The 23,094-nt window shown below is 43.4% G+C and overlaps 11 protein-coding genes across 11 annotated transcripts; 5 read left to right on the top strand and 6 right to left on the bottom strand.

Moving 5' to 3' along the window:
- Nucleotides 1–213: 213 nt before the first annotated feature.
- Nucleotides 214–958, top strand: V1516DRAFT_708245 (histone-fold-containing protein; the record flags this gene model as incomplete). The annotated part of the gene is made up of 4 exons (XM_066924193.1): nucleotides 214–379; nucleotides 436–456; nucleotides 530–580; nucleotides 628–958. The coding sequence occupies 4 exons, from the start codon at nucleotides 214–216 to the stop codon at nucleotides 804–806; spliced, it is 417 nt and encodes a 138-aa protein (XP_066776305.1). The 3' UTR covers nucleotides 807–958.
- Nucleotides 944–4,870, bottom strand: V1516DRAFT_678832 (Nrap protein). The gene is made up of 3 exons (XM_066922815.1): nucleotides 4,035–4,870; nucleotides 3,401–3,987; nucleotides 944–3,353 (listed from the first exon to the last, which is right to left on the bottom strand). Exons 1-3 carry the CDS (start codon nucleotides 4,834–4,836, stop codon nucleotides 1,305–1,307), a joined length of 3,438 nt encoding a protein of 1,145 aa, XP_066776304.1. The 5' UTR covers nucleotides 4,837–4,870; the 3' UTR covers nucleotides 944–1,304.
- A 362-nt stretch (nucleotides 4,871–5,232) lies between these two features.
- On the top strand, nucleotides 5,233–7,365 carry V1516DRAFT_678831 (pyridoxal phosphate-dependent transferase; the record flags this gene model as incomplete). The annotated part of the gene is made up of 3 exons (XM_066922814.1): nucleotides 5,233–5,489; nucleotides 5,562–5,589; nucleotides 5,643–7,365. Coding segments are annotated over exons 1-3 (1,760 nt in total), but the record flags the coding sequence as incomplete, so codon positions are not given.
- Nucleotides 7,224–8,996, bottom strand: V1516DRAFT_640701 (ubiquitin carboxyl-terminal hydrolase). Its single transcript, XM_066920100.1, has 3 exons — nucleotides 8,715–8,996; nucleotides 7,665–8,666; nucleotides 7,224–7,620 (listed from the first exon to the last, which is right to left on the bottom strand). The coding sequence occupies exons 1-3, from the start codon at nucleotides 8,829–8,831 to the stop codon at nucleotides 7,492–7,494; spliced, it is 1,248 nt and encodes a 415-aa protein (XP_066776302.1). The 5' UTR covers nucleotides 8,832–8,996; the 3' UTR covers nucleotides 7,224–7,491.
- Nucleotides 8,997–9,106: 110 nt separating this feature from the next.
- Nucleotides 9,107–13,877, top strand: V1516DRAFT_678824 (uncharacterized protein). Its single transcript, XM_066922813.1, has 3 exons — nucleotides 9,107–9,885; nucleotides 9,931–12,669; nucleotides 12,718–13,877. Exons 1-3 carry the CDS (start codon nucleotides 9,256–9,258, stop codon nucleotides 13,606–13,608), a joined length of 4,260 nt encoding a protein of 1,419 aa, XP_066776301.1. The 5' UTR covers nucleotides 9,107–9,255; the 3' UTR covers nucleotides 13,609–13,877.
- Nucleotides 13,636–14,027, bottom strand: V1516DRAFT_482412 (uncharacterized protein). The gene has a single exon (XM_066919088.1). It carries the CDS (start codon nucleotides 13,944–13,946, stop codon nucleotides 13,740–13,742), a length of 207 nt encoding a protein of 68 aa, XP_066776300.1. The 5' UTR covers nucleotides 13,947–14,027; the 3' UTR covers nucleotides 13,636–13,739.
- V1516DRAFT_678822 (uncharacterized protein) lies at nucleotides 13,719–14,986 on the bottom strand. The gene is made up of 2 exons (XM_066922812.1): nucleotides 14,235–14,986; nucleotides 13,719–14,136 (listed from the first exon to the last, which is right to left on the bottom strand). Exons 1-2 carry the CDS (start codon nucleotides 14,899–14,901, stop codon nucleotides 14,123–14,125), a joined length of 681 nt encoding a protein of 226 aa, XP_066776299.1. The 5' UTR covers nucleotides 14,902–14,986; the 3' UTR covers nucleotides 13,719–14,122.
- A 281-nt stretch (nucleotides 14,987–15,267) lies between these two features.
- V1516DRAFT_678819 (acyl carrier protein-like protein) lies at nucleotides 15,268–16,402 on the top strand. The gene is made up of 4 exons (XM_066922811.1): nucleotides 15,268–15,546; nucleotides 15,726–15,743; nucleotides 15,805–15,973; nucleotides 16,023–16,402. Exons 1-4 carry the CDS (start codon nucleotides 15,367–15,369, stop codon nucleotides 16,028–16,030), a joined length of 375 nt encoding a protein of 124 aa, XP_066776298.1. The 5' UTR covers nucleotides 15,268–15,366; the 3' UTR covers nucleotides 16,031–16,402.
- Nucleotides 16,193–17,968, bottom strand: V1516DRAFT_678815 (uncharacterized protein). The gene has a single exon (XM_066922810.1). It carries the CDS (start codon nucleotides 17,830–17,832, stop codon nucleotides 16,570–16,572), a length of 1,263 nt encoding a protein of 420 aa, XP_066776297.1. The 5' UTR covers nucleotides 17,833–17,968; the 3' UTR covers nucleotides 16,193–16,569.
- A 1,187-nt stretch (nucleotides 17,969–19,155) lies between these two features.
- On the top strand, nucleotides 19,156–21,020 carry V1516DRAFT_678811 (uncharacterized protein). The gene has a single exon (XM_066922809.1). It carries the CDS (start codon nucleotides 19,162–19,164, stop codon nucleotides 20,767–20,769), a length of 1,608 nt encoding a protein of 535 aa, XP_066776296.1. The 5' UTR covers nucleotides 19,156–19,161; the 3' UTR covers nucleotides 20,770–21,020.
- V1516DRAFT_678808 (40S ribosomal protein uS10) lies at nucleotides 20,971–21,972 on the bottom strand. Its single transcript, XM_066922808.1, has 3 exons — nucleotides 21,760–21,972; nucleotides 21,516–21,614; nucleotides 20,971–21,366 (listed from the first exon to the last, which is right to left on the bottom strand). The coding sequence occupies exons 1-3, from the start codon at nucleotides 21,854–21,856 to the stop codon at nucleotides 21,212–21,214; spliced, it is 351 nt and encodes a 116-aa protein (XP_066776295.1). The 5' UTR covers nucleotides 21,857–21,972; the 3' UTR covers nucleotides 20,971–21,211.
- Between the last annotated feature and the right edge of the window lie 1,122 nt (nucleotides 21,973–23,094).

The following is a 23,094-nucleotide window of genomic DNA, read 5'->3' as shown; positions in this document are numbered from 1 at the left end:
CACTTGAATGAACGTAGTCAGATACCCATCCCAACACACCCAGATTTGGGTGCTCTGCTGATGCGGCCGCGCGTGCCAAAACATATAAATACCCGCGTCTGCCGCCCGCCTCGCATCAGCTCTTTCTTTTCTCTCCGTACCACTCTTTCGCGTCCTTCACAGTCGTACATACTCTCATATTTACGTGTTAATCTTAAATCAATCTAAGTCACAATGCCACCAAAAGCTGCCGAGAAGAAGCCTGTTACTGCCGGAAAGGCCCCTGCCGGAAAGGCTCCCGCTGAGAAGAAGGAGGCTGGAAAGAAGACTACTGCGCCTTCTGATAAGAAGAAGCGTTCTAAGTCTCGTAAAGAGACATATTCATCTTACATTTACAAGGGTATGTTTCACTTATGGATTTATCTTGTTTATTTGTTTTACTAATTTATATTTTAGTTCTCAAGCAGGTTCATCCTGGTAAGTAGTGTTTTGTTGTGACGTGATTGGTTTTTATCCGATCTTGGTGGTTTTAGTTGCTGATTATTTTTAGATACTGGTATTTCCAATCGTGCCATGTCTATCTTGAATTCGTTTGTCAACGGTAAGATATGTTTGATGGTTTAATGTATGATTTATTAATTTTGTTAGATATTTTTGAGCGTGTTGCTACCGAGGCTTCTAAGCTTGCCCTTTATAACAAGAAGAGTACTATTTCATCTCGCGAAATTCAAACTGCTGTTCGTCTTATCCTTCCTGGCGAGCTTGCTAAGCACGCTGTCGCTGAGGGAACTAAGGCTGTTACCAAATATTCTTCTTCATCGAAATAAGTTTGACGCGTTGCAGTATGCTGCGTGATTTTGTATTTTTTTCTTTGTTTTGTTGGTTATGGTTCGGATAGGGTTTTTTCTTCGACGCGTTTTCGTGTTCCTTGTGTTATTAGCCATTTGTACAATATAATTTGATGCCCTTAGCAATTTATTTTAGTGTAGTCTATAATTTGGATCATTGTAATATTGGAACCATTGATAATTTCATTTAGGTAGTTTTGTTTAATAATATTTTGTGCAATTATTTTTGAATTATTGGAGAAGTACGATCAATTATTCAAATTTCGTTTTGTGTGCAAAGCCCGTGCCAAAACATGAAGTTGCTGATCACTCACTTGAACTAAATTAACTAGAACTACCGCAATAAATTCAAGAAAATCTAAGAAATAACTTGAATTAATTGAAAAAGAGCTTAAACCGACACACAATAAATCTAACATTTTGGATTTTTTTATAATACAAATTTTTATACCATGCTGATTAAATACGGATGAAGATCTACGCGTCGTTCGCGTCTTTTACCTTCTTTTGTTCTACGCGCCACACAAGGTCACCCCCCAAATTTGCCATTTCAGCTACCATGGCAGCTGTGTTCGCGGTGATGGATCGATTTGACAAGGGTCTGGACGAGTATCCTAAATAGACCTTTAACGGACGATCAACCAGAATGCGCGGATTCCAGAGACCTGCGATCGCGTTGTTGCGTGTGGAGTCCTTGAAAAATAAAGCAGTCCCTTCGAAGACGGATTCGAGTTCGCGGAAGTACAGGTCCGATTCGACGCAGAGTGCCTCAACTGGTGGTGGATAACCCAAGGATGCTGAATCGGAAGTTCCACTCGCCTCGACACGTTTCTCCAAATATAGCACGAAATCAAAATCGGACAATCGAGACACAAAGAGTTGAGCGTACTCATCCATGGCAAGAGAACGGGTGGCGGAGGTTTGAATCAATGCGCAACTAGCGCGAGCGAGGGCTGTAATTCGGGCGCATACTACTTTTGACGGTCGTTCTTGAGTCCAGACGATTCCCGACTTTTCATAGTTGATTGCGATAAACATGGCGACGTGACTCATATCCGGATCGGACTCCCGCTGGGTCCTGAACGCCTCGCGGATGTTTTGAATTTCTGCAACCGATAAACTTCCATCTGCATCCAATATCAACGGATCTGCTCGCCAGTCCCATTGCGCAAGAAAGTGCAACGTACGAAGAAATCCCGTCGTCGGCGAATTTGGAGTCGCCCAGGGTCGTGGCATCAAGAATATGCTAAGAGTAATGAGTTCAATGACTACATCCTCCACCTGCGGAGATAGGAAATGAGAGTGAAACCATTTCTTAACTCTCCGTACTGTAGCAGACAAAAATGGGAACCGATGACAGAATGTGGAAAATTCTGTTGTGTGACGTGACAAAAGCGTGAAGTCTTTGTTTAATGACCGTAAGGCCGCGAACCCGAGATCCTTGTCCGCCTTGTAGTTCTTCAGCATTGCAGTCTCCCGATCAGTCTGGATTCGGACTCGATACCCATATCCAATTGGCATCAGTACATCTAAATAAGCGAAATTTTGTATTGTGTCTAGATCGCAATCCAATCCAGAACGACACTCGATCCCAGGCTCCAAACGGGCCAAACTTTCGCCTATAGCTAATAAAAAGGCTGCCTTACTATATTGTACAGCTTTCAGATCTTCTGGCCATTTTGATGTCGTTTCAAGTTCGATGACCACTTCTGACAAGCCCTGTTCATCATTCAGGACGTACTCAACAGGCGCTTTAACGCTGGCATACCTCAGCCTATCTGAAGCACCTACTACGTTATGCACACGCAACGGCAAATCATCAATATCAATCAGCAGTTTCCGGAGCATGTCAAAGCCATCCTGATTCTTTTGGAATTGGGCCAGTGCGTCAGAATTACCTAGATCAGAATCAGAGTTGAAATACGCAGTCAAATTTGCATGACCAACTGCAAATCCTTTCAGAATATGACTTCCGAAATGACGGTCAAACAGATATTTTGCAATTTGTGCCACAATATTATATTCCTTGCTTGGACTCCAAACCACTGATTCGGTAATGCTGCCGTCTTTGAACCTTCTTAATTCAGCCTTTTCTCCCCAAAATGCTCGGAACTCTGCAGCTGATTGCTTATCCTCTGCAGAAGGACCCTGAGTAAGAAGTTTTTCAGACTCTTCACTATTTAACAACAGACCGACTGTAAAGGTTGTTCCTTCAATGGCTGCAGGCTTGCGCGACATAATTTTCCAAGGAGGACAATCCGAGTACTCGAGAGAAATAAGAGAAGCTCTAGAACCCAATCCTCGTTTCAATATCTGATAAGCTTTTGAGAGCAAGTCTGATGCGAAAGACGGGTTGAATATATGACCTGAATCGCGATAGACTTTGTCCGGGGCAGTAAACTGAAAATGTAGAGTGAGATCATATTGGTATATATTACTGCTGACACGTTGTGTAAATACGGAATCGAACTGATCACCATTCACGTCGTTCAGCTCAGACACGGTCAAGGCGGCCTCGTGGCGTAGCTACTTCTGTCAGTAACAACACAGATTATTCAGAAAAGTAAGCATACCTTGTCATAGGAAGATGGGGACATGCGATATAACATATTGTAGTTGCTGTCATTAAAGATAAGAATGGGCGTTCCGTTAAAATCATTCTTATCAAAGTCCAAGCCATCAGAATTTAGAGAGACAGGTGTGGCGGTCAAATCTGTACTTGCAATATAATTCAGAGTGGCCTTGAACAGCTGGTAGTTACTGAATCCCCTGGCAAGCACTCGTGCGCCTTGATTTCCACCGCCTTGTAACAAAACAGCCATCAATACACTCCATTCTGTTAAACCAAATCCACCACCAGCAACCGAGCTGCTAAATCCTCGCTGACGAAGCCAGATATATCCTAGCTTGCAAGCATCTCGAAACCCATCACAAGTGCGGATCGACTTGTTCAAAAATACAGTCGAGTCAAAATGACTAAGATCACTCAGAACACTCGAATTATAGAAAGCAGTCGGTTTCATTGCCAGGTCATTTCCAACTTCATACCGGACACAATTTCTCGAGGGACCTAACTTCGATAACGGGAATACATCTGAGCTGATCGACGGAATAATACGAATAAAACATTTGGCTTTATGAAAGTCATACTCTTCTCGTTCTTCCTTGAGTCAGTGCGAGAAAATTATCTAAACCAAAGCAGCTCACCTTTTAAGCTATCTAACCGGAGAACTGGCCGTAAAAAGTCGCCGTCCAGCAGGTCATATTGAATCTTAAAATCTGATCTCCCATTCTGATTTAGTTGACTCGCAATATAAGCCAAATAGAAGGCACGCTTATGAAAATATCTGTAGTTGAGGATATCCTTTTCAGTGAACAGACTATCTGGCATGCTCACGATAACATCCACTGAGAAGTGCTGTGGATCTTTGACCATTGTTTTCAAAATATAGCTACCCGAGAGGTTGAATTCACTTGGAGGCGCAAACTTGAATCGATACTGAACATCCTTCGAAGGCTTTGGATCTGGAAAAGGTATCGAAACACCGGTCTTCCGAATAGCTTTCTCTGCATCAGCCAGTAGAAATTCTGGAGATTCGGGAATAGACTCAATAAAATCTTTCAGTTTATGCAGCACACGATCAACTGGCTTCGTCTTTAACTCATCGACTTTTAATTCAGCTAGTAAAGCGTCGATTTCCATCTTGAAGATATTGGACTTGTACAGCAACGCAGCCTCTTGGAGATTGCGTAGTTCATCAGCGAGATGAGTAGTCTTTCCCTGAAACTTGCGTTTTTTATTTTCACTAGAAGCAGATTTTTCAGGTTTTTCGAGCTCCTCGTCCTGTTCGTCTGTCTCGCTCTCGTCCTCATCTTGATCGAACCCGTCTGAATACTGGTCGAATTGATCAAGATCAATCTCGGCCTCGACTTGTACGGCAGTCGACGATTTCGCAAAAGTGCTTGCTTCAGCTTCACGAATATTCCCTTCTCTCTTTCGTTTCGCCATTACTGATTTTACTGTCCGATCCGATCTCGTGCAATCCAACTACAAAACACGACAGTAGCCAATCTCCACTGCTGAGTTAACCGCCGAAATTTTCTTTTCTCCCAACTGAGTGCGATGACCAAACTTTGTTAAAATTCGGGGACTGTTCATCTGAGTCAGTGAGAACAAAATTGCAACTACAGATACATTTGCTTCAAAAGACCTATTAGGAACAGTGAAAAATAAACTTTAGGATCTAATTGTGTAGTATCAAAACTATTATTTCACTTACTAGTTCTTGTACTGACAGACTAATTTCTACACAAAAGCCTTACAATGTAAGCGAGAGCACGACTTAATATTTTTTTGCTCGTCTGAATACCATCGGGTATGGCCCAAAGAAAGAGTCATTGGCGTGAAAGAATAGATATAAAAAGCACTGAAAACAATACTTCACGGCTGTTGAACGAACTGAAAGATTGAAACAAGTTACAGATTGTTCTAATAATTTTTAAAATGCCATCAATTGAGCGGCCTCCGACAGTCATCGGTTGCACTATTCCTTCGAACACTCCTCATGCTGTCAGTGTAACGTTGCCTTCCTGGAAGGCAAATATCGCGTACGAAGAAGGAGCTGCGTGGGTTGTCGATAAGATGAAGTCCGGATATCCAAGGTGAGATCAGCAGCTATCGACGCTTGTATGTGTAATATGAACGCTAGAAGACTGACTGACTGCGCCGAACAGGTTTTTCTATCACGAGAAGATTAAACAAGTAGGTTTTTTTTAAACCCAGACTGTTTTAAACGGGATCTAATATCCTTTTAGTTAATCACTCTAGCTGAATCACTCTATGGCCATGCAGACGAGAAGGCGCTCATTTTCCCTTCCTATAAGGTCGCGTGCAAGTGTCGAACCTACATGAACCGATTCATCCAAACACCCGATGCGACCATTCGGGTAGTAGAAATTGCTGTACCGCCGCCTTCCAAAGGGGTCTCATCTAATATTTCCATTGTGTTTTTCCCAACAGATGCAGCTGCTCTCGCAAAATCGTTTTGGCAGCATACTGGTGATGGCATTTCGAGTAGACAGGCAGAGTATTGTCTAGAGCAGTTGAAAGCTAAGGCTTCATCTGATGTTCTCAAAGCCGAACCCAAACAAGAAAATTTCAAATTCGCTCCTCATTCTTTTAAAAGATATGCCAAACGTATGGATTCCCCACCCGTCACTACTTCAGAGGATGAATCTGACGACTCGAGAGAGTTTTCGACTTTTGTCGAAGAACGTTTCGGGCGAAATCTTGATATTTCATTCGTTCGCCAAGTCAAAGTGGCAGTACGTCGACGCATCGCTGGTACTCTGGATGGTAACATGGACATTTCACAGATCAATAGTGTCCAACCGCACGAATCTACTAGAGATGTGGAGGGACTGACGGAAGATGATGTTTTTCTTTACCCTACCGGAATGAGCTCCATTTTCAACGCTCATCAGACTTTGCTTTCTTGCATGGAAAATTTGAAGTCGGTTTGTTTTGGTTTTCCTTATATCGACACTTTAAAGATTCTGCAGAAATGGGGCCCAGGTTGCCACTTTTACGGTAATGGAGAGCCTGAGGATCTAGTTGCCTTGGAGAAATTACTGGAGTCAGGAGAGCGAATTATGGCTCTATTTTGTGAGTTTCCTTCCAATCCCTTGTTAAAATGTCCGAACCTGAAGGAGATTCGACGTCTTGCCGACAAGTATAATTTTGCTGTTGTGGTCGATGAAACTATCGGCAATTTCAAGAATATCCACGTGCTCGAGTATGCAGATATTGTAGTTTCGTCGTTGACCAAGATTTTTTCGGGGGATAGTAATGTCATGGGAGGCAGCCTGGTGCTTAGCCCAGCGAGCAAATATTACAACTTGCTCAAGAAGACGATGGCTACAGAGTACGAAGACAACATGTGGGCTGAGGATGCCATTTTCCTTGAGCGGAACAGCAGAGATTTTGAGTCGCGGATTGACCGAATCAATGTCAACGCTGAAGCCCTGTGCGAACTTCTTGTTCATGATCCGAAGATTAAACAGGTTTTTTATCCCAAATTCAGCTCTACGCGCCAATTCTACGACGACTGTCGCACTGAAAATGGTGGATATGGTGGGCTGTTGTCTATCATCTTCTACGACCCGGAAAATGCACGCAAATTTTTCGATCGTATCAGTACTGCTAAAGGACCAAGTCTCGGAACAAATTTCACGCTTCTTTGTCCATATACGATTCTGGCGCACTTTGTCGAACTTGAATGGGCAAAGAAGTACGGCGTAGATGAGTCGCTGATTAGAATTAGTGTTGGTTTGGAGCCTACCGCAGAATTGGTAGCTAATTTTAAATCTTCGTTGGATTCTTTGGATAAATGATTATTATGATAAATATTATTTGATTGATTGGGTAATAGTTTTGTTGTTTCTACTTGGTTTGTATTTCGACACAGAATTACTTGTTTGTTAGTCCCGTATCTAAGCAATGAGATGGTACTCTGTAATAGATTTGTATGCATCCAACTGAAGCGACCGATGAAGCACGATCACAATAGAAAGTCCGATACAAAACTCATGAGAATCCTGAATAAGTTTAACCACCTGAGAGACCAAAAAGGTGGCACAGATGAGTAACCAAAACAAGAATATTTCAGTATCGAGCCCGTAGCTTTTTATGTTCGACTTGTAGCTGATTTTGCTTTTGAGGGTCAGATAAAACCTTGACAATCATTTGCCGAAGAAAACTCGAATATTCATGTTGCTTTTGGATGGCATAAGCCTAGTTGTCAGCACAAGAGAAAACTAAGAAATCTGAAGTCCTACCTTCTTATCATGACGGCTTTCTTCTTTGTTCTGTAGATTTTGCAAGAGTGAGCTCATACGATTTCCAAGATCTTCAATCAAAGGTTCCAAACTCTCAGGCTCTTCGATAGCTTCAATAGCATCCAATTGTGATTGTTCATCCTCTGTAAGCAAGATAGCGGACTGGTGGAATGTCTCTATTGCAATTTTCTCCACCAGACCAAAACCTGGATTGATATCGTGCAGCCGAGTAATGGCTCTTTGACGAATACGATCAAATACAGTTAGATTCCGTTGCATCTCGAAATCTGGATCCTGTCCTACACTCATCAAGCTGAACCTGATTTCATCCGATGAGTACTGATCTATTTTCGACTGAATTCGAGTCATTGCAGTCTGGATCCAAAAGATTTGCGGATCTGAAACACTTAACTGTCCAATGATAGATGGTGAAGAATTCAGACCGTCTAATTCCCATAGAACTCCTTTAACAGGAGCAAACGCGATAAAATGAAACGTGTCATTATCTTCAGATTGGTATAATTTGCGTTTGCGCTTCCGTTCCATCATGCAGATGTAATTTTGCACTTCCGTATCTCTCAGATCGGCAGCCCGGGCATATTTATTATGGTTCTGTCTGAGAAAATCAAAATTTGCCAGCGCAGACCCGCGGTTGGCTGGATTGAATGTGGTCGTAAACTCTTTGAATTGCTTCAAATGTTGACCTATATCAAGTGAGGTCTCAGAAAAGTTCTCGCAAGCATTCAAAACGATATTCAGTAATGCAACCGATCCACAAGCATTGTCGACCACTTGATTTGCAAACCAGCACTGCCGGTCGAGATCATCCAACTCAATGAGTTTGTCTTCGGCTCTGTCTATAGAACTGTCCACCCAGCGAAAAAGAAATATTAACCCATAAACAGCCTCTTCATTGTTAAAATCTGTAGCGTCAAGCGAATAGATTTCATTGACTTTGGCTCCTCGAACTCCCAGATCCTGCAACAACTGTGTGAACACGATCTGTTCATGTCAGTACAAGCGGCCCAAATGATAAGATATGAATCATACAGGATCGCTTTCAACTGTGCCCCAGCTGAGATGTTGTTTCTTTTCTGATATCAGCTCTTCCGGAGCTTGGGATAGATAGTCAACCAGCTTCTGATCTGAATCGTCCAGATCAGCCATGCATGCACGCTCTTCCCTCCCTCCTCGAGAAACGTTCAGGATCTGATCTGTGTTGACCTTTGGCCCGCAAGCAAGTCGTGAACAGCTAGCTATGTAGGCAGCTAATCGAATCCAGTGACAAATATCTACCAGAGTCTAAAACATGAAACATATAGTTGTTCAGATCAAAAGATAAATTCGGAGAATAGCGAGGGCACAACGTGTGGAGAGAATTGGTTCGTGGGGCTCGTTTCCAACGCGCAGGTCGTGTTGTTTTTTTGCCTATTGAAGATCAACCTCTACTCTGCGGAACCGGCGCGACAACACGCATGAAATAGCGCACATCGAAAGATCCACATTAATTTTCTCTAGCATTATAGTTTGGAGAGTTTAAAAGAGCTCTAGATAAGCCAGATCAGCATTCACGGCTTCTCAGTGGCTCCAAATGTCCGCGAATCAGCCAGACTCCTCCCGTGCTCGTCGCAGCAATATTTTCCAGCAGGCGCGCCTGCCAACTCCTTCGACTTCTTCACCGCTTTTTAGACCAGAATATGCGCTGCCAAAACTACCTAAGCTTTCAGAAGATAGGGCGGATTTGTCGAAGTCTAGTATCAGATCTAGTACTCCATCTCAGACACGACTATCTTTAGGTTCAAGCCTAACCAGTGGAAGTTCCCCATCACCAATGAGTCCTTCGAGTCAGTACAAAACAGACTATTATTCTCAGCCAACTTCTAGACTACCTTCTGGTTTTCCTCCTTCTCCTTCTAAACGTGCTACGAAATCATCGACCGCAAACGACTCGTTATTTATTACTAAACCGACCATTGTGCAGCCAGCCTCAGATCCCCCGAAACAGTCAATTGCTCCTCCATTACAACCTCAGAGTATTAGTCCGCTTATACCTGAAGATTATATTGACGTGGGCTCTCAAAGACTGTATATGATTAGTCTGTTTGTGCTCATACAGACATATAAATTTTATGAGTTGATCCAGCTGCATGCCAAGAATAGTACCGATGCTGAGCTGGGGTTTGCATTCAAATACCTGTTGATCGAAGGATTGTATTTATGGGTACGTAACAGCTCCCTTCTTTTTATTTGTCTAACAATAATCTAGATTGTTCCAGTTTTTAGGATCCCTTGGCTGACCTTTTCGCCAACAGTAACAATAGCTCAAATCATCATCTCTTCGATGATTACCGTATTTCTATCTACGACTTCAGCAATTTCATTGACAGCTATTTTTGGAACTATTTGGCGGTCTATATATGATCGAGAATTGTCTCTATCTGAAGGTAGAGTGCGTGCGAAAGATATAGTTCATGGATCAGATCATATTTCCGGACGATACGTGATCAATATTTTACCCGAGAGCACTGCAAAATTGAATCCTCTAGGTCAAATCTTTTGTATGAATGATAGAGATGAGTCTGTTTATATTCCTTTACGGTTGAATGCTACAGATCCCAAGCTAGTACAGGTACATCATTTTAGCTTTGAAGATGCGAGCCAAAAGACTCTGAGTTTCTCTAAGCGACATCTCAAGAAATGGACAGATTCGACTCTAGATCAAGATCTTGGACATGGAAAAATCACTCATTTTCAGATTCCAGTCAGATCTCCTGGACTGTATCGGCTCTCAAAGGTTGTTGATTCGTCGAATCTAGACGTCCGTCTCTATGCAGTGGATGTTCTTGTATCCAACTGTCCGAAGGCACAGATCTTACCTTCTTTGAGTGATAGGTCGTCGACAAAATCAAAAAAGGTTTACAGTGTTGATAAATGTATCGGGATGGTTGACACGCCGACTTTAGTGGTATCCGGCGTGCCACCTCTACGGGTTAAGTATAGTCGGTCGACGAAAGATCGAGATTCAATATTTTCCGTGCAAAGTATACAACCTGATCAATTCTCTTCGCCACTTTTGTCGGGCGCTCCTACTAAAAATGGGCGCATCTGGACTACCGGCGAGACACTGAACTGGGGTTTACCGCAGACGGTGGAGATAGGATTAGATACTGCCCTTGGGACTATCGGTCGATGGACATACATGATTGACGAAGTAGAAGATGGACTAGGTAATGTTGTCAACTATTCAAAGATTTATGAGCGCCAAGACCGAGAAGAATCTTCCATCTTGACATCAATGGGTCTGTCCTACGGGCTATTGGTCCATCCCAGACCTGCAATCCGGTTCAGCTCTTGCAGTCCAGAGAATCCATTTAATCTCGCGCGAAATAGGACAGTAAATATTCCTTTACAGTTGACCGGCTCGTTAGATGAAGGACCATACGAAGTTTCCTTATCTCATTCGCGATCAGATTCCACATTGCCTGCGGACACACTTTCCCTCAAGATGCACAAGGGATTAGAGAGACTACAAGTTACCGAGGCCGGAATCTACACAATAGACAGGATTCATGGTAAATATTGCGAAGGTGACGTATTGGAATCTGCAAATTGCCTAGTATATACGCCAGCTGAACCAACGCTGGGAGTCAAGTTCGAAGACATAGAAGATAAATGTGCTGGGTCGATCGGTGTTATGGTTGATCTTACTCTTACAGGAACACCTCCATTTGAGTTACAGTATCAAACAATAACAAATCTTGGTCATGTTCGCACTGAGAAGATCCGAATTGAGCAAACAAGACACCAACTACAATTCCGGCCGGAGTCTGCGGGCCATTATATCTATGAGTTTTTTAGTTTGAGTGATAGCTTATATCGCAATATTCCGTTAGACCGTTCACAATTTCGAACTGAACAGACAGTGAAAGTGCTTGCAAATGCAGCATTTGCGAGAAAGTCGGAGAGATCGAAATGCTGTCGCGGAGATTCTGTTGAATTGGCCGTTGACTTCCACGGCAGCGCTCCGTTTTCTCTAAGTTACGCGATTGTGCATGGAAGTAAGAGACAAGAATTTATGATAGAAAATATTACCGAGTCGCAATACCAGTTTATTACGCCGCCGCTTACCAGTGGAGGATCATATACCGCAGTATTGCTTTCTGTGGAGGATGGCAATGGATGTAAACGAGCACTTAGCCAGAAGGATGCGGTTATCGAAGTTCGTCGCAGCCGTCCGACAGCACAATTTGGCCAGATAGACGGACAAAGGAAGGTAAAGATATTAAAAGGGGAAACTATTGCGCTGCCCTTACGCTTGAACGGCGATGCGCCGTTTAATATTATCTATCGCAGAGTCGATAATCAGGGTGTGGGGTCGTCTAATATGAGTGTCACTCGCAATCGACCAAATGGAGATTCGATCATGGTTTCCGAGGAAGGGCGGTATGAAATATTGAGTGTGTACGATGCTTATTGTCCTGGGACAGTTCCCGAGAAGCATTCTGTAAGCATGTTTGAAGTGGACTGGCTTGATCGACCCCGACTTGAGCTGGCTGAATCGCCCGTATTAAGATCTGTGGAAGAGGACGGCGAGCAAAAATCGAAGATGAAGATTCGGAATGATGTATGTGAAGGAGACGAGGACTCGTTAGAAGTTGAGCTCTACGGGTCAGCTCCGTTTTCGGTTATGTATGAGCGAGAGTTCCGAGGCTCAACAGGTAATCCAAAAGTTTCCTCTTTCGATCTACAGGCAGGAACGCACAGGGCTAATATACATATGGAAACTGGACAGAGCGGAGAGTACACATATCGATTCAAGAGCATGTGGGATTCAGTCTATGATCAGGTTAAAGTTCCAAATGACATGTTTGTGCCAATCGTGGTAAGGCAGACAGTACATCCACGACCAGAAGCAGTTTTTGTGAATGCAGGAACCGTATATAGATCGTGCGGAAAAATCAATTCTGATAGCGAGCTAGAGCCTATAATGGTGAAGCTAGTGGGAGTAAGTAATATCAAGCTGTATCAAATTAACTTAGTAATGACACAGCAGGTTGCGCCATGGGCACTGACACTGAATGTGAAGCATGAAACTACAGGGCAGAGTGAATTGATCGGATTTTCAAATATCAAAGATAGTCTATACGATGTCCGCAAGATCTATCGATCACTTGGTCTCGGGACACATATTGTGACGATCGAGGAAGTCTCAGACGGGCGGCACTGTATACGGCAGACCCCTAGCGGGAACGTTGTATTCGGGAGTACGACAGGAGAAGTAGGAGTACTAGGAACAAGCTTGAGTCGTGCGAACGGTGGAGTATCTTATTCAGGGCGCACGTCTCAAATCAAAGTCCGCGTGGCTGATGTCCCCAGCATCACAGCTAGTATAGGAAGTACAGGCCACGACTTCTGTGTTGGAGATAGGGTGTCATTTTCCTTGACCGGCGTGCCACCGTTCGAGGTGGAGTACGAGTTTAACAATAAGCGACAAAGAGCGACCGTGAGTACGACATCATTCACGCGAGTAGCTTCGGCGCCTGGGATATTCCGGATCTTGTCAGTGAAAGACGCTGCGTCAACATGCAAACAAGTAATTGGGGACGCAGGACTGGACGAAGAAGGTGCTGCCTTGGCCGAAATGCTTACAAAAGAGGTGCACGAGGTGCCTACAGTGCTGGTTTCGGAAGGAAGTATGATCACACATGATATCCACGAGGGCGACCGTGCAGAAATAGTGTTTTCTCTCGCGGGAAGCGCACCGTTCTCATTCACGTACACACGCAGTGAACAGATCGGCAGAGGAAACAAGTTTCGAGTACTTGAAACACATACAGTGTCGGAAGTGCTCAGTAACCAATATAGCATCTACACATCAATGCAAGGTGTTTACGAGGCGATTTCAGTCGAAGACCGATTTTGTCGGGCCAGAGTGGGAGCATAATATGCGGTGGTAAGAGCAGCGAAACGGGACAACCGACATAACAGGAACGACCTACCGGTATATCCCATAACACACCAGAGCACGGTAAGCACAGGAAAATGTACGATAGATAAACGGGGGTGCAATGCATTTTAGATAACGAGAACGTTATATACAACAGGAAATATGAGTAAAATAGAAATGAAAATTGAAAACACCAAATGAAGCCCAAACAAAGGAACAAAAAAAAAGATGGAAGGAAGCAGACATGAATTGTAGTTGGCGATGTTGAATAGTAGTTGACACAGATTAGTAGTATTAGTAGTAGTAGTAGTGGAAGCCCCGCTATAGCAAGACATTTGTACCTGCCAGATGACAGAAACAGAGGGGATTGTGGCTGTTTCTATTTTCTGGGGACCAGAGTCCGAATCAGAGTCCGAACAGGGGGATAGCACTTCACCAAAGGGATGTCTAGATGTATGCAAAAAAAACAACTGAAGAAAAGACAGGGAAGTTGAAAGCTAGCTAGGAGACCTTAACGATAATGAGCTGGAAAATGTTAGTAGATCAGAAATAAAGAAAGGAAGAAATCAAAACATTGACGGCCCGGGAGGAAAGATGGGGATCCGACCAATAGAAAGACGTACAATCAGCATCAAGACCGAACTGGATTTCTTGCTCCCACTTGTCTCCATTGGCAAGTAGCTTCTCTTTGTTGTAAAGTAGCTCTTCACGGGTCATCGTCGAGTACTCAACATTCGGGGTTTCAACAATGGCATCGACGGGACAAGACTCCTGGCAGAGACCGCAGAAAATGCACTTTGTCATGTCAATGTCGTACTTCGTGGTGCGGCGGGAGCCGTCTACACGCTCTTCGGCGTCGATAGTGATGGCAAGCGCAGGACAAATGGCCTCGCAGAGCTTGCAAGCGATGCAGCGTTCCTCACCAGATGGGTAGCGGCGCAGAGCATGTTCACCGCGAAAGCGCGGTGAAATTGGGCCCTTCTCATAGGGATAGTAGATGGTGTATGGAGCGCGGAAGTAGTTTTCAAGAACAACGTACATGCCACGCATCAATTCAGCCATAAGGAAAAATCGGCCAGCAATGTCCAATGCTGAATCGCCTTCTTCCCAATCCTTAGGCTTGGCGACACGAAAATCTGAAGGATAGGTGATCGGAGTCGCCTTGAGCGAAGAGGCAGAGGATGTGAAATTTCGACCAACCGCGAGCCGAACGACGGCCGAGGCGGGCGTAGCGGAGAAGCAACGAACGCGGGCAGCGCGCATAGTAGCCGAAGCAAGATAAGAAGCCATTGCAAGTTCAAATACTAAGGAAAAGCCAGATGATTTGAGAAAATGCAAACACAAGTAGGGGGACAGAAGAAGGATATTAAAAAAGAGAAAGCAATGGCAACCAGTCGTGATGATTTGCGCTTGTTACCTGCAATGAGTGGTGGAGAGGACCGGGTGTTGACTCCAATAAGGGTCATGTGTCGAATCCAGTGTCCGCGCGAGGTCAACCAATTTTATGCTCTCTGATTGGCCAAAATGACAGCGCCTGGAAGACATTCTCTACAGGGCTAGGGCCTATCCAAATGGGACAGGCGGGCGGTAGACGAGGGTTTCCCGTGCGTGCTTGTCTATTCGTCTTCCCGGCCAAATTTGTTCTCTCTTTTCCGCTGGAAGCCCTTGATTCTTGCTGGTTTATTTCTTTGCTTGGATTCCAATTCTGTTTGTGTCCGCTTTTGGTTCTTTGTGTTTAATCCTTCGTTTGTGACAATGCTGCGCTCGTCCGCTCTCCGTGCCGCTCGCTTCGTCGTCGCTGCGCGACAGACCGCCGTCGTTCTTCCCCGGCCAGTCCAATCCTCTTTCCTCCCGCGTTTTTACTCGGCTCACGGCGGCCTGACAAAGGATGAGGTTGAAGGCCGTATTTTGGAGGTTGTCAAGGCTTTTGACAAGGTATGCTTCTTCGTGTGATTGCATGTGACAGGTGTATTGTGTGCGCGCCAGAGCAGATCTGGTAGAAGTTCTGAGTATGACATGCTCGCATGTCATGGTCGGATCGTCGACACCGATGCTGCTGCTGAATTGTCTCTCACGCTCAATTTAATCAATTCATCCATTCTAACTCTTTCTAGGTCACTGATCCTGCAAAGGTATTATGATTTATTATAGGTCCTTGATTTCTGATCTATGATCTTTCTCTAACCGTCCCAGATCACCCCCGCCGCCTCCTTCGCAAACGACCTTGGTCTCGACAGTCTTGATACTGTCGAGGTGGTAATGGCTATCGAAGAAGAATTCTCCATCGAGATCCCTGACAAGGAAGCCGATCAGATCACATCCATCGGCCAGGCTATCGACTACATTCTCGCTCAGGAAGATGGTAAGTTTTACCAACATTCTTGTTTTTACCTCACGCTAATAAATTATAGCCGTCTAAATAGTCTGTACTTGTATATATCCGAAATGAATTTCTTTTTCCTCTTCGCCCTGGTTCTACTATTTTTGTTCTTCTTTACCGTAATCTATCAATCGCTCGCATATGAACCTATCGCATTTTTATCTTTTTCAGCCGAATCTGGCTGTGGGAAATTCATAGGCACACTTCTAGTTCATTATCATAGGCTGCTTGCCGCACATCGAGATATTTTGAGTAGTTTTGTGACTAATTTATACGTTGAGAATTAGTACAGTCGTATTGATAATCTGATTTAAATTATATAATTATCTATTTACGGCCTTCTCTCTTGACCTTAATATCTGAGGTAGAACCTGCTCCACGTGACGTTCAGCTATCAGCTTTATCCGTCCGGTTTTGACATTATAACTGAAAATATAGAAACCATGATTCGCATATAGCCATTGTGTAAAAAGCGTACAAATCAAGAGCAATCATTGATCAAATATCGATTAACGGTAAATTAGCACGCGCCTGAAATTTAGTCCTCAGTGCGCAAGATTCGCATGTGGCTGTATGATTCATAGAAATGCAAGATTGCGATACGCATTCATATCTTCAATTTCCTTTGACTGCACCCTTAGTGGGAGACTAGCATTATCCTCATCATCCACTTTGTCAAATTCCCTCTCAAGCTCTGTCTCGATTCGCTTGATGATTTTGATTGTTTCCATGTCCATTTTGACGTAATTCTCGCTCATTTCTTCCAGCAAATTTCTGCAAGTCGTAAGATCGCGCATGCATTCCCAAGTCGCTTCTAACGCATAGTTGTATACCGGAGCGGTAAATCCATACAAATAGCTTTCGACCCCAAGCTCACGAGCACGATCGAGAATGATCAGGGCGCCGGGCACGTTGTGAAATACTTCAACCATTGTTTTCATGGCTGCTAATAACAGCTCGGGATAATTCAAAATTTGATTTTTCAATGTCGCTACTTCACCTGCCTCAGAGTTATCTTGCGAGGTCAACATATCGCGATCGTCTATCGATTTCCGAAATGGACGAAAGATCTTGACTTCCGCTAACTCGAGCATATGTAGATCCGACGGCGACTCCCGCATCTCCGACTTGACGGCCTTCAGTTCTTCGAACCTCACCCATTCGGAGACTCCGTCATTGGATATGTGACTTTCCCATTCGTTCTTCTGGCGCTGGGCATCCTCAAAACGTTTATGACGCGACCTAGCGTCGCCATAGAAGGTTTCATGAAAAGGTCGTTCGTTACCAACACTTCGCTGTGCAGCAAGCCTATACTGTCTGATCCACCCGGTCGCACTCTGCGTTTTAGATGTTGCATTGCTATTATTACCTCGGGCCCAGCCTAATGTCTGAGCACGTATCTCTCGGCTCGTCGGCCCATAAAACAGTAACTCCTTCTCATTGCTCTTGCTTGCGTCCCTCACCCTGTAATCTTCAATAGATGTAAATTTATCGGTTTTTTTTCCACGGGCTCCTTTCTTGCTCTGTTGATTCGCCAGCTCGTCAAAAGTACGATCAAACGCTCCAATTTCCCGCAACGCCATGCCGGTGCTAGACCTTCTGACCTCCTTCTGCTTCTCTTCAAATCTTGTCCGCCTTGAGTCAGAGGGATCCTTAAGTAGATAGTCCCATTCAGATCCGTCGTTATTACTCCCAATCTCTGCTGTCTTGGGCTTCCGTCCTTGCTTCGTAGTGGCCTTGGACCGTTTTGTCCCATACATGCGGCAAACAAGCTGCGTCCGACACAGTGACCTGGATCCGAGTCCAAGAAAAGCTGGTGTAGATTTAATGCTGCTAAACATGTCGCACGACTTTCTCTATGATTTGATTGCTATTCTTTTGAGACAAACAAAAGTCAAAAATAGATTTGCATTTGAGTTCTAGTACACACAGTGGTTAGAAATAACTATGGTTTGAAGAAAAACATTTTTAGTCAATCATTTGAAGTAGAAATGAACGAATGGAGCGGTAATGTCCCAATGCCCATACAATTTTGACCAAACAAATTATTCCATAGTATTCACTTTCATTAGATCAGTTTTAATATTCCGCTATTCTATTTGTATTTATTTAGATAAGTCAGCAGTAATTCCTGACCAGGCAGAGCTGAGTGGACTACTCGGGTTTGATGACACGTTGGAAGGCAACGCATTGCTCAATTTACAGCCAGTATGAGTTCCAATCCTTTAAGCAACTCACGCTTGCATCCGCCAAAAATTTCATCTGAACTACTGCATAATAGACCATCAAATGCATACTCATTAGTTACCATCAGTAGCTAAAATGTGCGAATATTTCTTAAATAATGCATTCTCATTTGGTTAACTCATTTCCGTGAACCCTTCCTTGTCAGAATCAAAAATTTAACTCTCCATACAAGCACGACACGGAAAAAATTGATGTATGAATGTTACCAGAAGAAGTAGGGGAATATTAAAGTCTGCACTGAACTCTCTGTTGGAGTTGGGATTCTATGTTTTTTATCAGACAGGATAGACAGTTACGAACAAGAAACAAGTCATAGTAAACACCGCGAGTAGCTTTACACCTCATTGAGTGGAACCAGAATAAGTTGAATATGTACTTGCCAGAACTGACTACATCATCTTTAATGTCCTAGATACTTTTTTGCTTAGGAGTTAATTTTAAAAATGTATAGTCATTTTATGGTGAAATTGATCAGTTACTGTGACTATATTATCTGATTGCTCTGAATTGGCTATCGCATGAGTATATGTCTATATGGTTTTGTTAACATAGACATTGCATACGTATCATGGCTTTTATAATTTCTGGTTCGATATAATTCGAGGTTCCTTCTATTGAATCTCATATCTCACTGAAATTTCTTCTTCAGTACAGTAGATAGCACCTAATGCCGCATGTTATAACATGACACCATATCCTAGCAAACCGTATCCGTATAGCGCAAGATAGCAGGACATCGAACTGCAGAAACTGCATGCGAATTACTTATTCTTCACTTAGAGTAATAACTCTCACATAAATCTCTATCCTGTCGTTGGTTGAGTGGATCAGATCTGACCAAAGATTGAAAGATTGGGAGAAAGGGAACTAGCACCGCATACGCGAACAAGCACTTACTCGATTAGATATACAATTATTAACGAATGAGCTCATTAGGAAACCAAATTTTCGGAGAAGGATTTGGTTCTGGCTCTTCAAGTAAATCAATTATGTTTGGAAGCGCGAATAAACCACCTACGTTCGGCCAGTCCTCGTTTGGATCAAGCCAGTCGTCAGCTGCGCCAGCTTTTGGACAGTCGAGTTTTGGCACTACACCCACCTCAGGGCCTACATTCGGACAATCCACGTTTGGGTCTTCTTCTGCATTCCAGAGCAATAATTCTGGTGTGCCTGCCTTCGGAACCTCGACATTTGGAGCTTCACCAGCAGCAAACACTTCATTTGGATCCCCTACTGCAATTTCCCGGCCATCAACAACATCGGCACCGGCATTCGGATCGAGCTCATTCGGCTCCAAACCAAATGCTCCAACTTTTGGAAGTTCTGGATTTGGTACTTCTGTGGCCATATCTAGTCCGGCTAGTGCACAGAGTGGATTTGGAGCTTTTGCAAATGCGGCAGGAAATTCCGGCGGCTCACCGTCACCATTCGGATCATTTGCGCAGAACAGCGGTAGCAATGGATTTGCAGCGCTGGCTCAAAATTCAGCGAACAGTAAGAGCACAGAATCACCTTTTGGGCAGGGTGCTTCTGGCAGCCCAAGCAATGCTTTTGGAGGTAGTGGTAGTTTTGGACAGTCAAATCTGTCGGCTTCCCCGTTTGGACAGCAAAGCAACACCAACGTAAATACCTCCGGCTTTGGATCATTTGGAAGTGCGAACACCGCAAATCAGAATCTAGACCAGAAAAAGCCTGCCAGTATGTTTTCGTCTTCTGTCGGGTTTGGTACACAGAATCAATCAAGTCCATCCGAGAATCCATTTGGCAAATCAACTTCAGCAGATAAAAATCCATCCACGGCAGGAGCGTTTGGTGGGTTCGGACTAGCTCGTGAGTTCACCGGGTTTGGATCGCCCGCAACTTCGCAACAGAAGAATGGTTCGACAGACAATAAAAGTTCGTTCGGAGGATTCAAATCTCAGACAGATGAGTCCACTAAACAATTTGGAAGTGCATTTGGTGGATTTAGCACGACCAAAAGCAATGGGCTTACATCTTCTGCATTTGGTGGGTTTGGCTCATCTAATTCTACAGTTCAATCTGGACAAGACAGTAATCCAAGCAATTCCCTGTTTGGAGGTGCTAGTAAGACAACACCACAGTCTACTGACATAACGCCAATGTCGTCGCTATCACTAGCGTCAGAGACTAAGCCAGCCAGCTCGTCTTCACCAAAAGCTGTTCCACAACCCTCAAAGTCCAACGAGATTTACGTCACCTCAGCGTCAAGCCGGTTTCCAGTCGCTGCTGGAAACAAAAATACTGATACACATATTTTCGACCAACTTCCAGATCGACCTCTGACTCTAATTGAACAAATGATCAGCAACTTTAGTCTACAGAACCGAACACCATTACAAAGCAACCAGAAGAATCCAAATACAGGCCATGAAACACTATTTCAAAGTGCAGTTCCGATGTATTTACCAGCAGTCGACGATTTACTACCCGCTGAGAGAGAAGCTTTCGAGGCGCGGACGTTTCAACTGGGTAAAGTTCCAGAGATTGTGCCTCCATTTCAATATATTTGATGTTAGATTTTTTCATCTCTCTATTGATGACTTTGCAGTGACCTATTTGAGAATAACTGTGTAGTTGATAAGCATAGAATTCTAGCCCATTGATCGCAGAATCTGTTTTAGCATCATTCTTCAGACTGGGCAGAAATTGTATCGGTGCTGTCGAGAGAAGCTTCGACTGTAAATTACTACTACGATAGAAGCAATACTAAATTTTTTAATACTTTTATCATGTATTTACTTTTGATAGAACAAAACAAAACAATTACAATACAACTCTCATGACCGAAAATATGGAAGATGACATCGACATATCGTGTCATACGACAAGAGGCACCGAGTACGCAACAAGAACCCAATCCTATTATATAACCGCCTCTAAGTTTGTCCTTAATTTGCTTAGATGATGAATATGGTGATTTTTCTTTACTTATTTTAGAGGTATGACAATGCTTTAGTTTGCAATTGTAACCTCGATCTCGACACCAGGCTCAATGTTGAAAGAAGTGATCTGCTTGACAGCACCAGAAGAAGCGGTCAGATCAATGAGACGCTTGTGGATACGCATTTCATATGCATCCCAAGTCTTAGAACCCTCACCATTAGGGGCTATTACGGTTAGTAATGTTCAACTTGTAAGTTTTAACTCCGTTTGAAATAAATGGATCAGCTGAGACTATTCGACTAAAGTGGTATACTGAAGTCAAAATGCACAAACTTGACATCTACCACGGGAATCTCATAAAAGATATACTAACTCTTTCGGGTAGAAATACGTAGAGCCTTTGTAGGTAATCTGACGGGACCCTTGACATGCATATTGCTGTTCTTTGCGCGTGAGATAAGTTCGCTAGAGACTGCGAAAGATTAGTAAACGAGAATACAAAAGAGCGTAATGATAACGACGGATTAAACGAAAACCAGTATCAACAAACCTCACAATACTCGTAGATATTGCAGGCAATTGCTTCTGTTCCCGTCCAGTCTCGCAACTTTCCATACCTTTCTCAAGCTGGGGAACCTTCCTAGAAGTCATAGTAATGCGGAACTTCTTGAGGTCGAGAGCTTCAGCTCCGGCCTTCTCCTTTTCGTAATCCATTTTGGTGATTTTCTGATTGACTTAGTCGAAATTAGTATTTGAAAGAACGACGACAAAATGTAAGAGTAGATGGAAGCCGTGATCAAAGGTTGGGCTGCCACAGTCGAAAAGACAGAACCCACCTCACAAAAAGAAGGTACAGCTATCCACTACTGTAGTCGACGGTACCAGGTTCAGACTACAACTCCTTGTTTTAAGCCGAGGTGCAAGCATTTGTGACTGCTCAATACCCTAAAGTAGGGCTGTGTTTAGGGTCTGCGAATTTGGCAGATCGGAGTGGGTATGAATCGGCTTCGGGTAAACTCTGTTCTTGGGAGATATTGATTAGGTAATAATATATAACAAGTGTGAGAGAACAGCTTGAGCCAGTTTTCAAATCTTTTTGGAGGAGGAAGAGAAGTTGTTGGAGCTGTAGCGGATTGTCTCATGAGTGATAATTGGGTGACTACTTAAATAATAAAGCAGATTTAGTTGCGCTTTCGTCACAGATTTTATAATCTCGCCGAACTGAATGAGCCTTTGCTTCCCTAGAATTGGATCATTGCTCAGTGCAAGGCTAGAAATATCGCACCTAGGATGTAACTGCATGTCAGTGCTAATATTTGTAGATCAGCGTTATGCATTGATCAATCGTGAAAGACCTGCTCTAGAAGTTTAATTTAGATTCAGAGATATCGTCTTTGACATCTCACTTCGCGCGTAACGTCTCAACCTAATTCATCGTCTCTGTGCCAGATCATTGGTAAGGAGGCAGCATGCCATGAAGTAGAATATAAAAGCCAACCAGTTAAATGTTCTGAAAAGACATTATAAATCCGATTCTACTAATAAAGCTATGAGAACGATCAAATTCCTACTAGTCAAACGAAGACCATATTGCATTAAACCAGTCGACCAAGGACATCCCAATTAGAAGTAGAGACAATAGTTCAAAGCCAATCGTTCAGGCCTTGGACACTCAACAGACATTGAGACAGACCCAGAACTACTACAGCCATGACTTCTGTATTCTAGACTCGCAGAACTAAAGTAAATTCTCATGTGACCTTGCCAATACTAGAAGTGAGACTGGATGGATTCTGATTCAGTGAGAGATAGGCATTCTATCACCCCATGTTTTTCATAATTACTTCATGCAAAATACTTTTCCAAATAGAGAATAAATATTAGAATATCACAAGAGCGATATAAGTTTATGCAGAGGATAAGCAATTGTATAAGAACCTTTACATTTGAGG

This window comes from Lipomyces oligophaga (assembly GCF_038497815.1).
Source record: "Lipomyces oligophaga strain CBS 7107 unplaced genomic scaffold V1516scaffold_6, whole genome shotgun sequence".
Lineage (NCBI taxonomy): Eukaryota > Fungi > Ascomycota > Lipomycetes > Lipomycetales > Lipomycetaceae > Lipomyces > [Lipomyces] oligophaga.
Note: the sequence above shows the minus strand (reverse complement) of the source record. Positions and strands in the feature narration are given on the sequence as shown.

Bases quoted from the DNA above. Each gene is read 5' to 3' on its own strand.
- V1516DRAFT_678819 (XM_066922811.1), top strand. From the start codon at position 15,367: ATGCTGCGCTCGTCCGCTCTCCGTGCCGCTCGCTTCGTCGTCGCTGCG.
- V1516DRAFT_678808 (XM_066922808.1), bottom strand. From the start codon at position 21,856: ATGGATTACGAAAAGGAGAAGGCCGGAGCTGAAGCTCTCGACCTCAAG. The intron at 21,615-21,759 runs GTATGGAAAGTT...AATCTTTCGCAG, and splicing joins GGTTCCCCAGCTTGAGAAAG to TCTCTAGCGAACTTATCTCA. The intron at 21,367-21,515 runs GTTAGTATATCT...TAACCGTAATAG, and splicing joins ACGTATTTCTACCCGAAAGA to CCCCTAATGGTGAGGGTTCT.
- V1516DRAFT_678824 (XM_066922813.1), top strand. From the start codon at position 9,256: ATGTCCGCGAATCAGCCAGACTCCTCCCGTGCTCGTCGCAGCAATATT. The intron at 9,886-9,930 runs GTACGTAACAGC...ACAATAATCTAG, and splicing joins TCGAAGGATTGTATTTATGG to ATTGTTCCAGTTTTTAGGAT. The intron at 12,670-12,717 runs GTAAGTAATATC...ATGACACAGCAG, and splicing joins TAATGGTGAAGCTAGTGGGA to GTTGCGCCATGGGCACTGAC.
- V1516DRAFT_482412 (XM_066919088.1), bottom strand. From the start codon at position 13,946: ATGTCTTGCTATAGCGGGGCTTCCACTACTACTACTACTAATACTACT.
- V1516DRAFT_640701 (XM_066920100.1), bottom strand. From the start codon at position 8,831: ATGGCTGATCTGGACGATTCAGATCAGAAGCTGGTTGACTATCTATCC. The intron at 8,667-8,714 runs GTATGATTCATA...TGACATGAACAG, and splicing joins GCACAGTTGAAAGCGATCCT to ATCGTGTTCACACAGTTGTT. The intron at 7,621-7,664 runs GTAGGACTTCAG...GCTGACAACTAG, and splicing joins AAAGCCGTCATGATAAGAAG to GCTTATGCCATCCAAAAGCA.
- V1516DRAFT_678832 (XM_066922815.1), bottom strand. From the start codon at position 4,836: ATGGCGAAACGAAAGAGAGAAGGGAATATTCGTGAAGCTGAAGCAAGC. The intron at 3,988-4,034 runs GTGAGCTGCTTT...GACTCAAGGAAG, and splicing joins CCGGTTAGATAGCTTAAAAG to AACGAGAAGAGTATGACTTT. The intron at 3,354-3,400 runs GTATGCTTACTT...TGACAGAAGTAG, and splicing joins CCCCATCTTCCTATGACAAG to CTACGCCACGAGGCCGCCTT.
- V1516DRAFT_678815 (XM_066922810.1), bottom strand. From the start codon at position 17,832: ATGTTTAGCAGCATTAAATCTACACCAGCTTTTCTTGGACTCGGATCC.
- V1516DRAFT_678822 (XM_066922812.1), bottom strand. From the start codon at position 14,901: ATGGCTTCTTATCTTGCTTCGGCTACTATGCGCGCTGCCCGCGTTCGT.
- V1516DRAFT_678811 (XM_066922809.1), top strand. From the start codon at position 19,162: ATGAGCTCATTAGGAAACCAAATTTTCGGAGAAGGATTTGGTTCTGGC.